The sequence below is a fragment of the Aquarana catesbeiana genome, linkage group LG03 (genome assembly GCF_042186555.1).
Source record: "Aquarana catesbeiana isolate 2022-GZ linkage group LG03, ASM4218655v1, whole genome shotgun sequence".
Lineage (NCBI taxonomy): Eukaryota > Metazoa > Chordata > Amphibia > Anura > Ranidae > Aquarana > Aquarana catesbeiana.
In genome coordinates, this window is record NC_133326.1 from 319,332,510 (window position 1) to 319,346,017 (window position 13,508).

General features: G+C 40.1%; 1 protein-coding gene across 1 annotated transcript in view; it reads left to right on the plus strand.

Annotated features, from left to right (window-relative positions):
• Positions 1–13,508, plus strand: part of CCDC87 (coiled-coil domain containing 87) — a 111,502-nt gene that overhangs the window by 37,151 nt on the left and 60,843 nt on the right. Inside the window, exons 7-11 of the mRNA XM_073620397.1 lie at positions 144–234; positions 1,767–1,858; positions 4,493–4,644; positions 5,816–5,957; positions 9,865–10,059. Of these exons, the coding sequence (XP_073476498.1) occupies positions 144–234; positions 1,767–1,858; positions 4,493–4,644; positions 5,816–5,957; positions 9,865–10,059 (672 nt within the window). The remainder of the gene's footprint in view (positions 1–143; positions 235–1,766; positions 1,859–4,492; positions 4,645–5,815; positions 5,958–9,864; positions 10,060–13,508) is intronic.

Here is a 13,508-nt window from a genome sequence, read left to right on the forward strand (position 1 = left end):
CTTCAGACTCTCATTATTAAATTAGCCTGAAGGCATGATTAGCAATAAATTGCCTATTTTTGTTGCCTGATAAAAAACAGGGCAGTGTAAAATTGCATTCCTTATAAAATAAAATAAACACTGTTTTTATGCCTTTTTTTAAGATTAAAAGTATACAGGGACTGGATTTAGAGAAGGTACATAAATTGTTTCCCAAACTCGAAGACTACAGTACATTCACAAAGAATGTACAATGTAAGTATTTTTGTGACTTTTAAATGCTTTAGGAAGATGTGCAAAGCCTGTACCCAAGTATGTTTGTTAATGGTACACTCATCATTGCGTTGACCAGGATATTAATGACAGTATGGCCATAGTTTAGGATCTGAGACAAGAACATACTGGTGTCAAGTTGGTGATCACTGACACTTTAATGTGATCACCTTAACAAAAAAAGTTTTGCCTAACACTACCTTTTCATAAACATCTCTCACTTGCTGATCCTACTGCCACAAAACAGAGTTGGATATTCTGCTACACTGAGCCTAAGCTTCTTCTATTGTTATTTTTTTGTGTTGGATTAAAGTACAATTCAATTAGAAACGTACTAGAAAGACACAAAAGGTCGTTTGTAGACGTTGTGCGGTTCGTTACTAATTGAAATTTGGACAAAATTTACATTATTCAGAGCTTTGGATGTATCCGAATTTCCGAATTACAATAGTAACGAATTTTAATGAATCCAAAATAACCAAACAAGTTTTATTATCAGAAATCTAATCGAATTTGAAACCAAATTTGAAATGTAAACATATTGCTGACTATTGCTCATTTCCTTCGAAGACCGTTGTGTGTATTAGAATATAGCCGTCTTTCGAAATTCGAATTTTGAAAAGAATAGAATAAAACAAAATAGACAATAAAAGAATTGAATAAAATAGAATAGTAAAAAAAAGAATAGAATAGAAAAGCATAGAATAGCATTTAAAAAAATAGAATAGAAAGAATATAGCTGTCTTCCGAAAGTTTGAATACAATAGAATAAAATAGAAAGAATGTAGCCATCTTCCAAAATTCTAATTTCTAATAGAATAGAATAAAATAGAAAGAATATAGCCATCTTCCAAAATTAGAATTTCGAATAGAATAGAATAGAAAGAATATACCCGTCTTCTAAAATTCAAACTTCGAACAGAATATAATAACATAGAAAGAATATAGCCATCTTCTGAAACTCGAATTTTGAATAGAATAGACAAAAAGAATATAGCCATCTTCCAAAATTCGAATACAGTAGAATAGAATAAAGTCGAAAAAATATAACCCTCCTCTAAAATTCTAATTTTGAATAGAATAGAACCAGCTATTCTTCACAATGAATTCGGATTGTTTCTATATTTTAGATTTTAATCCGTTTCCAATACCATTTCAAATTCATTGGAAAAATTTTAAACCGGTCAAAAACACATAAACAAAACAAAACAAATTTAGTTTAGAATGCAATGTAACTAAGTTAGTAACTTAAAGAATCGACCCAAAACTAAACAAAATAAAAATTTTTGTTTTGCACATGTCTAGTCATTTGGCTGGAACATTCAATTCATAAAGGTTTTAATAACACCTTATCTATTTTATGTCTGCCCTTGATTTGTCATAATTGTAGGATGGACGACTTTTGCTGGTGTTTGAGCTTAGCTTAATTAGGAAAAGACACGCATACTGTTGTTATAAGGAGCACAGGTTGTCATCTAGCACATTACCAAATATATCTTACTGTTTTCTGACAGGTGAAGCTGTGACAACCCCATGTTCATTCAGACACGAGGAAGAGCAGAACACAGAAGAAGAAAATGGTTATGCCAAGTGCACATTAATTAAGGTTGTTTATCTACGTAGAACCTACTTGAAAATTATTTTAGGGCCTATCTCGACGGACTGTGGGATTGTGTCCATGGCCTCCGTTTGAGATACTTTTGAATTAATTCAGAACTCATTGACAGATGCATTTGACTTGAAGGTTATCTACTCTACTTTAAGCTTATTCTGCATTCCCATAGATTTGTAAGGTATTCGTTTTCATAAATCCATTTTTGTGTAGATACATGTTATGGAGTATAGAAAGAACACACATCAGTCAAGGAGCCTCTGGGCCAATACCAATAATATATGTTGGACTGGTGGCCCTGAATGGAGAATCTCCCTCATTTAGACCTCATTCAGTGTGTGAACTGTGAAATGTGCTGTGCTCATTTATCAAAGGAAGCTGAATTGTGTGTAGTATTTTGTATACATTCTTTATTCACACCCCTCACACTGCCTTTCGGCAGCCCTTTAAATGAGTTTTAATGCCCAGAAAGTGGTGGGGCTTCTTTATCATTGTCAGGTCACCTGAAGCCAGGTGACAAATGCACCCCATTGGGGTCAGGAGTGCACCCCTAAGGGAGTGGACCCTACGGCTGACTGCTGCAAATGGAGCTCTGGGTGGTTCAGGAAAGCAGATCCCCTGGAGCACCAACAAGGATCACACTGGAAGCTAGAGCATGAGATTCCCCAGGGTGCGGAATCTAAGAGCCAGCAGGTGTTCACCAGAGCCCCTGATGGTGAGGATGGACTGCACTGCAACTGGCTCCAGGTCGCGGCCCCCAGGGTCACGCTCACAGTAGGTTACTGGAGGATAGAAAGGAAGCAGTAAACCGGGACAACAAGGGATAGTGAGGAGATAAGCCAAAAGGTCAGAGCAACAAGCAGGCAGGGATAGTCAAAGAAAACGCCAAAGGTCGGTATATGAAGCAGACAGAGACACTCAAGAACAAGTCAAGGTCGGTAAACAGGATCAGATGTAGAGCACACGGCATGACACACACAGGAAGCCAAACACACAATATTGATCAGCAAGGCAGGCTTGGACAGCATGGTGTTAAATAGTGTATCCTGTAGAGGCTAAGGTGGAGCCATGCTGAGGGAAGATTACTTAACCATGCGGGTGTGAGAGTGCAGGCCCTAAGGATGATACACAGACCAGAGGTAAGCAGAGAGACAGGGCATGAAAGTATTACAGCAGATTCATGACAATCATGTGACTGCTGTGATTGGCTCTCATGATCGGGAGCTCATCCCACTGGCTACAAATCAGACTCTGAGACTGAGAGCTGTCTGTGAAAGCTCAGTCAGTATGCTGGGAGCTCATAGTGAGCATGCTCTCAGCACACAACCTCAGACAGCCATAGATGCATATGTGTGCTGTCCAAAAGTGCCCCTGTGCTCCTTCATCCAGAGAGATGGCACTCTAATATAGGAGGTGTGTTACTGGCGAGATCAACAGGGGAAAACAGAGGGAAAAAAAGCCTAAAAAACTAATTTAGCCACCACATCTAAGGATTGCAATATATTACATTTTTGGTTTTGGGTTTAACCGGTTCAATACAGGGCATTTTCACCCCCTTCCTTCCCAGACCAATTTTTAGTTTTCAGCGCTGTCACTGACTTTAAACGACAATTGCGCGGTCCTGCGACGTTGTACCCAAACACAATTGACGTCCTTTTTTCCCCACAAATAGAGCTTTCTTTTGGTGTTATTTGATCACCTCTGCGGTTTTTATTTTTTGCGCTATAAACAAAAGAAGAGCGACAATTTTGAAAAAAACACAATATTTTTTACTTGTTGCTATAATAAATATCCCAATTTTTTTTTTTTTAAACAAATTTTTTCCTCAGTTTCGGCCGATACGTATTCTTCTACATATTTTTGGTAAAAAAAATCGCAATAAGCGTATATTGATTGGTTTGCGCAAAAGTTATAGCGTCTACAAAATACGGGATAGATTTATGACATTTTAAAAGAAAAAATATTTATTTATTTTCTTTTACTAGTAATAGCGGCGATCGCAATTTTTTTTCGTGACTGCGACATTATGGCGGACACATCGGACACTTTTGACACAGTTTTTGGGACCATTCACATTTATACAGCGATCAATGCTATAAAATTGCATTGATTACTGTGTAAATGTGACAGGCAGTGAAGGGGTTAACCACTAGGGGAACACAAGGGGTTAAATATGTTTCCTAAGGGAGTGATTCTAACTGTAGGGACGTACAAGGGGAGGAGACCAATCAGTGTTCCACTGTACTAGGAACACAGATCGCTCTCCTCACAACTGACAGGACGTGGATCTGTGTGTTTACACACACAGATCCACGGTCCGGCCCGGTTAACGGGCAATCGCGGGTGCCCGGCGGACATCGCGGCCTCCGGGTACACGTACCGGGTCCAGAGCAATGCGGCGCGCGCGCGCCCCCTAACTGGCCGGGAAGCCCAGGCCGTCATATGACGTCCACCCAGGATGGGAGATCCCATCTGTGGACATCATATTACTATGGCCGGGTAGGGAAGTGGTTAATAACCCAATAATGACATATCCCTGATAATAAATATGCAGATTTGTTATGATATCACAGTATCTACCGAAAAGAGCTATCAGTAATATCTATGTTAAATGTTGAATCATTGTAGAAAAGTGTTTCTTGCCCCAATCTGAGGATCGGCGATATGCTGGCTGATGAACTGAGGATAATATTTAGACAATATCCAGCTGAGTGCCCAGACATTTTAAGTAAATCACAGACAGAAGTAGAAGGAAATCCTGTATCAGATGACCTCAGAAGGTATTTAACCCCTTTTTTATGTTCATCCTATATCAATATAATACAATATTTTAGTAATGGTGTGTAATGTTAAAAGGCCTTCATTTTCTTAATGTTTGTGTAAGTTTTCCTAAAAGGGTAAGCTTTAAATTATGTAGGGAAGGGTTAGGACACCTGCCTCACTTGGAAATCACCCTCCCTACTGGCCCTGGTACTAACTCTCAGCAGGACAGAAAGTGATGGGAAATCTAAGGTTTTCAGTTGTCTCCAGCAGAGGAATAAAGTGGAAAGCATGTTAGCATGGGGGAACTGAAAAGTATATTTTACCAACCATTAACACCCAGTGTAAAATGCCAGTAACATTTTACGTACCTGCTTACTGGTGTTACAGTAACAACTGTCAAAGAGGGAATTTATCTCATTTTGGAGGGATTCCCTCTCACTTTGTGTGTCCAGGACAGGAAGTGAAGGGAAATCTCCCCAATGGCACATATATTTTAACCATACCATACTCTATCCAAAAAGGAAAAACAAAGAGTTTGACTTTAGATATACTTTAATTTACAGTTCCAGCATTAGTTAGAATACATCTGACCAGTGGCGGCCTGTCCATTAGGGGTGCACGGGTGCCACCTCCCATATCCATGTGTCCGGCCCCCTGATCTACATGGATTCCAATCTGGCTTTTTTTTTTTTGCTGCATGTGATTAGAGCCAGAGGCTTGAATAGACTTCAAAAAAGGGTGGGCTTAGGGTGCAGAGCACTGCGCGCAAAGCCCATCCAGTTGTGTGACAATAGCGAATGAATATTCTCCTCCCGGCCAATCAGGAAGCAGGTCATGAGACCCGTCACCATATTGGCCAAAAGGAGATCCGATCAGATTGGCCACCAGGAGGAGGAGGGAGGAAACGCAGGAGAAACGAGAAAGCAGCCTGGAGAGAAGCCACCGCAAAAACAAAAAAAACAGCCGCCACTGAATCCGACATGTATTGAGATAATATGAGGCAGCTATTGCTAACTTCTTCTCTTGAAAATATTTGTTGCCTAGCTTTCATGCTGATCAAATGGCTTCAATACTTATTGACCTAGGACAAGTGTTCAGTTCAGGAATCCTGAGAAGGCCACATTATGTTGCTAAGTGATTTTGATCAGAACTGGAATTTTCCTATAAACAGGTCTTGTAATCTTTTAGGTTAATAGGAGATGCCACATTGCAAAGCTCGGATCATGTAGAGAGACAGTATCTTGATGAGGAGATTCCTCCATTAATAAGTGCTATAGGTCCTGGATACAGGAGTCCTGCTAAACGTCAGAAAATGGAAGCTTTGCTACAGGTAGATATATTCTATTTCTTTTTTTTGTATGTTTTTTTTTTTAAACATAAAAATGTACAGCACTGTGTGAAAAATCCATTATTCAACTCATGTTGTGTTACAACTCATGATATACTCCAACAGTGTACAGTTACAGACAGTCAAAAGTATTGCTTCCTGTCATAATACAATAATGCCCCGTACACACGGTCGGATTTTCCGATGGAAAATGTCCGATCGGAGCGTGTTGTCGGAAATTCCGACCGTGTGTGGGCTCCATCGGACATTTTCTATCGGATTTTCCGACACACAAAGTTGGAGAGTAAGAGATAAAATTTTCCGACAACAAAATCCGTTGTCGGAAATTCCAATTGTGTGTACACAAATCCGACGGACAAAGTGCCACGCATGCTCAGAATAAATAAAGAGATGAAAGCTATTGGCCACTGCCCCGTTTATAGTCCCGACATACGTGTTTTACGTCACCGCGTTTAGAACGATCGGATTTTCCAACAACTTTGTGTGACCGTGTGTATGCAAGACAAGTTTGAGCCAACATCCGTCGGAAAAAAATCCATGGATTTTGTTGTCGGAATGTCCGAACAAAGTCCGACCGTGTGTACGGGGCATAAGTGCAAAGGGAACTTTCAGCTCAACACCTTGACCCTTATATACTTGCAATAGAGATGTATAAGAACAAGGGATAAGTCTATCTTGGACCAATTCAAGAGTTGCTAGGCCGGGGTCTTGAGCCATTGTCCCCTAGTATAAGTTTCACTAAGTACAGTAATTAGATATTCTTCTCTATCGACCAATACAGGCATACTCCACTTTTAAGTACGCAATGGGGTTTATTTACTAAAGCTGGAAAGTGCAAAATCAGGCTCACTTCTGCATTGAAACCAATGAGGTTCTAACCCCAGCTTGTTCAATTAAGCTTTGGTAATAAAACCTGGAAGCTCATTGGTTTCTATGCAGAAGTGAGCCTGTTTTTGCACTTTCCAGCTTTAGTAAATAAACCCCATTGTGTACTTAAAAATGCGGTATGCCTGTGAATATTCATTTGATCAATCCATTGCAGGTTGGTAGGGAGAAGATGATCTTTCCAGGACACCAAAAACACAAACCACAGGGGTTTTGGGAATAAGAATATGAAAGGTGAAGTCTAACTGAAAGATGACTGGAAGCCAGTACTGTTATAATTCTGGAGAATGCCAAAGCGTATGCAACACGTCCCCAAGGTCCCTTAACATCCACAAGTCTATCTTGGACTAATTTAAGAGTTGCTAGGCCGGAATGTCGTGCCATTGTCCCCATATTTTTTCAAACTTAGTATAAGATCTCCTATGTACAGTAATTGGATATTTTTCTCCATCAACCAATACATATTCATTTGATCAATCCATTGCTGGTTGGTAGGGGGAAGATGATCTTTTCATGACACCAAGAACACAAACCACAGGAGTTTTGGGAACAAGAATATGAAGGGTGGACTCTAACTCAAAGGTGTCTGAATGCCAGTACTGTTCTAATTCTGGACGGTGCCAACATATCAACATGCAACAAGTCCCCAAGGTCCCTTAACATCCATGACAATGCTATAAAATCTGTTATACCTTTGTAACTGGGAATTATGTCTCAGTTGTAAGAATCAGTAAAATATGGTGTTAGAGAGCTGAAATCGCTGCTGTAGCTGCTTAAATGATTTATCTATTGGAGCCTTATTAAGCTTGAGAACCACTGCACTAGCAACAAAACACTCACCTTTCTTCTTAGGATGCTGTGCTCAGAACCAGATTTCAGTTCTGTGCCCTGATATAATTTTTTTGTGACTGAACAAACAAGAAGAAACGTGTAATTTAGTACGCCTTTTATATAGAACCTATAACTGCCACATGCTCTAGCAGTAGTTAATTGCAGATCCACACAGTGTAATCATGTATGTACAATATGGAGGTAAGTACATTTCAGGTTCATCAAAACAAAAGGTACAGTCTTACTGTTTTTCCTTTAGAAAGAACCCACATCCTGAGTAGAAAAGTCTGTTCTCTGCCATCTTGCTGAACAAAAGGACCCTTGTCCTCCGAGTGTATAAGCAGAGGCATCTCTGCAGAGGTCTGAAATGCACCCCTGCTGAATCAGAACTAGAGCTCTCCAATCAGCAGGGAGGATGAGCCTAGCTGATTGGAAAGCTCTGGCTCAGCAAGGAGCATGTTGGACCTCTACAGAGTGACCACAGCTTCCACAAAAAAGCAAGGGTTTTCTTTGCTGCATGCTGGCAGGTGACAGGCCTTTTATTCAGACTGTGGCTACTTAAAAAAAAATGGAGCAGCCAGAATCTGGAGAAGCTGTTTATGGAAACCAATCAACTTTTAAAGTGGGGTTCCACCCAAAAAAACAAACATACCTGAAAAATTAAAAAACAAAAAACAAAAAAAGTTTGGATATTTTTTTTTTTTTTTACTTACCTCTAAATGCCTGTTGCTAGGTGGTCCCTCGTAGTCTGCCTCTTCCTTTGCCTTGGCTGGTGACATCACTTCCGCCTCGGCACAAGAAGGGCTTCGCTCTGTTCCCTCCCTCCTGTCAATCATCTGGGACCCATTACAGGTCCCAGGTGATTGAGAGGCCAATCACGGCGCCGCTCGCGCATGCGCAGTGGGTGCCAGGCTGTGAAGCCACAGCCCGGCGCCCACAGTTGAAATGCCGGCGCCGACGAGCGGAGGGGGGGGGGACGAGCGGGGCTTCGATCCCCCGCATCGCTGAACCCAGGGACAGGTAAGTGTCCAATTAAAAGTCAGCAGCTGCAGCATTTGTAGCTGCTGACTTTTAATTTTTTTTTTTTTAATGGACCCCCTGGGTGGAACCCCACTTTAACTTTAGCTTGTTCAGTTATGCCGTGTACACACGGGCGGACTTTTCAGCAACAAAAGTCCGACAGCCTGTCCGACAGACTTTCAACAGACTTTTGGCGGACTTCCAATGGACTTTCTAACAAACGGACTTGGCTACACACGATCACACCAAAGTCCGACGGATTCATACGTGACACCGGACTAAAATAAGGAAGTTGATAGCCAATAGCTGCCCTAGTGTCGGTTTTTGTCCGTTGGACTAGCATACAGACAAGGGGATTTCTGGGTCCGGCGGAGTTACGACGTAAAGATTTGAAGCATGTTCCAAATCTAAAGTCCGTCAGATTTTCAACTGGAAAAGTCCGCTGAAGGTCCGATGAAGCCCACACACGATCGGATTGTCTGACACGTCGGACCAGTCCGGTCGAAAAGTCCGACCGTGTGTACGCTGCATTAGGCTACATTTGCATGGAAGATGCCAGCGATTGCAAACCAGTTGTAAACGCTGCTTACACACAGAGGGGTTGATTTACCAAATGCAAATAGGTGTGCACTCTGCAAGGGCATTTGCTCCAGAGCTTAGTAAATACAGTAAAGCTTCCCTTTGCAAAGAATACCCAATCACATACTTCTATATTTTTGTTACTATATTAAATTAAGTTAATTGTAGATTCAAGTAACCCTGTCACTATGAGGTTACTAACAAAAAACACCCGCTGTGTAAAAAGAAAGAGGCATTATACGTACTTTTCAGGTGGCCTGTGTCTTGCAACGCTGCCTTTTGAGTGCTCCTCAGCTGCTGCGGTTATTGTATTAGTCGGAAGTACAGGAACCATTGCGTGTGCGCAGGGGTACCAGTTTCAATCTATTTTACTACTGGGAGAAACCACTGCATGTATTTATATACAGTATGTACTTATATAATTACATATTATACAAGATTAAAAAAAAAAAAAGGAATAGACACTTGTAAGATATACATCAAGCAGATTTCTTGTACATGTGGTGCATATGTTAAAATATCATTGAAAAGACAGTACATTCCCTTTAAATAAATGTGTGCTTCTCTTCCACAGAGTTTAAATAAGAAATCAGAAGATCCTAGAGGAATAGAGAAGACAAGCTCCTATCCACAGGCCTTCACAGTTGATGTCCAGGTCCCCAACAGGCCATTAGTAAGGAGAGCTGATGTCCAGGCCTCTGACAGAGTATTTATACACTTAACTGAAATTCAGAAATACCCACCGATATACAATGACTTTGCATCAGAGGTATGTATTACACCTCTTCCACATACATATATCATAGAAATGAAGGCAAATCATCTTTTATTTGAAATGGAACCCATAAAAAAATGACAGAAGCTGTTTTTTGCAAGTACAGTAGCATCTGTAATATCTTTTATTTTTTAGTCCTCTTGACTTATTATTTCTCTATGTGATCTATGCCCAACCAATCTACAGGTATCGGAGTCTTGTATACCCTTCGGAATACCTTCCAAGCCAACCCTATCAGTATCTGTAACTGTTAGAATTTTAATTAACCAAAAATGATTGCATTGTGATTCTAGCCTCAAATGTTAATACAGTATGTAGGTAATGAGGTAATTGCATATATAGAAATTGTATTAACCATTGCACACACCACAGACCATATGGTCTGCATATGAAGGTGTGTATATGTATGCATTAAGAAACTTTATTCCGCGAAAAGCAGTTTACAATAAACAGTAACTAGTAGTATACAAAAATGTAAATATCTGGTGCTAAACATGCAAGAAATAATTGTCTGCTGCACTTTTGTATCTGAAATGAAAGTTTCACCTAATTTTTACAAATACGTTTGCGGCTTAAACCAGACCTAAATCTTCACTACATAACCTCTTATTTATAATCCTCCATGTTATGCTGTGAAAATTTTACAAAAATGCCAGCTACCACTGCTCAATTGTTGGAAAAGCTACAACTATTATAGAGCTGTGACTAAGCAAGTGGGGAGGCATGTGACTGCTGTCAACTTATCAGCGGCTTTGCCTGTTGACAGCTGTCAAGTGTCCCTTCTGCAGGAGCTTTGTTCTAGCAGTAGAATGAGTGGCGGTAGGGGAGGATCTGAATACTTTTAACTGCATTGTGTTAGGATGTTAGGGAAGTATAGGTCCCATTTTAAAGGAAATCTATAAAATCCTTTGTTTAAAATAGATACCAAGTGAGGTCTGTCAGAGCTAGCCTTTAGAATGGATGGTATGGGTGCAAAATATGTTATCCCCCGCACACTTACAAAAATGAGACTCTAGTACCTCTTCTTTATATAAGATGCATAACTGCGCTTGAAGATGTTTTTTAGCAGTTGTTCAGCAAGCTTGAGGGTCTTTAAATTATGTGGGAACACTCACCTTGTAAAACAACCCCAACAAACAGAAATGAAAAACATTTGTATATATATATATATATATATATATATATATATATATACCGTATTTATCGGCGTATAACACGCACAGGCATATAACACGCACATTCATTTTAAGATGGAAGTTTCAGGAAAAAAACTTACATTTTTAATAAGGAACTTTGAAGCAAAATAAGGGTCAGTGCCCATCTGCAGCCTCACAAGTGCCATCAATGCAGCCTCATTAGTCTACATTAATGCAGCCTCACCATTGCCATCAATTTAGCAGCCTCGGCATTGCCATCAATGCAGCAGCCTCACCACTGACTCAATGCAGCCTGATCGATGCCCATCTGCAGCCTAGAGGGGACAGGGAGGGGGGCGGGACAAGCGCGGACAGATTACATACAGTGAGAATCTCCTATGATAGACAGAACAGTGGCCCAATGGCGGCCCAGGAGACGGGACTTTCTATTACAGAGGCCGCCAAGTAAACAGGAGATTCTCACTGTATTTAATCTGACGGCGCTAAAATTGAAGTATTGGCGTATAACACGCACACGCTATTTGCACCCGATTTTCATGGTGAAAAAGTGAGTGTTATACGCCAATAAATACAGTATATATATATATATATATATATTAATATATATATATATATATATATATATATATATATATATATATATATCTCAATTATAAATACTTTTTCCCTTTTTTTTTATAAGTGATCATATAATCTTTGTTCTGAGCTGCATAAGGAGCTTGGAGAGCTGTAGGAGGAGAAACAGCAGCACACTGGTCTTCCCCGTGAATGGCTGTGTAGTTTGGGGGGGGGTCAGCAGAAGTCTGACCATTGGAGGAGAGCAGGCCAGAAACTGACCACGCTGTGCTCTCATGCCTAGCATAGTCAGTTTGAAATAGAAAAGCAGAAGGACTAGCAGGTTCACCAGGTATTTCAAACAAAGGAAGCAATACAAAGAGGGAAGATTACCTTTTTATACAAGTACATGTCAGGAAGATGAAACTTTGGGGTAACAAATTCTTTAACATGCAGAAAGTATGAGTAGAGGAAATTTTTTTATAAGCAGGTGCTTTAGCTAAAAGCCTTTCTAGAAGTGCCTACTATATACATTATGCCAAACAAGGCTAAAAAAACAAGATATTAAAATACCAGGAGAATGCTGTAATTTGTGACCACATTAGTTTCCCAAAGCTGAAGACGATAAAGGCCCCTGGCTTTAAAAAGTTTAGAAATACTAGTTCAATTTATACAAAGTACACCAGAAATACCATGGCATACCTGCAGATGGCAGCCATTAATCATAGAAAAGTCTAGTAAACCTTGCTCATTAAAGATCAGTTTGTCCTGAATAATACAACAAATGGCATTACCGATGATCTCTATAAGTACTACTTTGGGTTAAGCAATGCAGAAATTTGTCTTTTAAAAAAAACACAGATTTTTTTTTTTTTTTTAGTTCAGTATATGACTTTCCTATTAAAGGTATCATAGAAAACCCAGTTAATATCAGTCAATGTCAAAGTGCTGGTTTGGTTAATACAAGTTTATTTGGTTTGCAGCAATCTTCACTTTAGTGAACTAGCCTGGGGGTAATGTACTGCTCCTGTCTCTAGAGTATTGCAGAAACTGCTGGAGACTGTGTGTACCTCTGGGTGAGAGAATGTAATGTAGCAGATTTTATATGTATACCAGTCATGCACAACTTGGTTAATGATCATAAAATAAGAGCCATACAAGGTCAAACATTCTTTTTTTACAGCGAAGTTTAACCACCTCAATACTGGGCACTTACACCCCCTTCCTGCCCAAGCCATTTTTCAGCTTTCAATGACAATTGCGCGGTCATGCTACACTGTAACCATGTGAAATTGTTATCATTTTCTTCACACAAATAGAGCTTTCTTTTAGTGGTATTTAATCACTCCTGGGTTTTTAAATTTTTTTCTAAAAAAAAAAAAAAATAAGACCAAAAATTTTGAAAAAAAAAAGTTTTTCTTAGTTTCTGTCAGTAAATTTTGTAAATAAGTAATTTTTCTCCTTTACTGATGGGCGCTGATGAGGCGGCACTGATGGGCTGCACCGATGGGCACTGATGAGGTGGCACTTATGAACACTGATCAGGTGGCACTGATGAGGAGGCACGAACATGCCGCACTTATGGGCACTGATATGTGGCACTGATGAGCACTGATGGGTGGCACTGGTGGGCACTGGGCACAGATAGGCGGCACTGGTGGGCACAGATAGGTGGGATGGATATGCGGCACTGATGGGCACCAATGGGCATTGATGGGTGGAATTGATGGG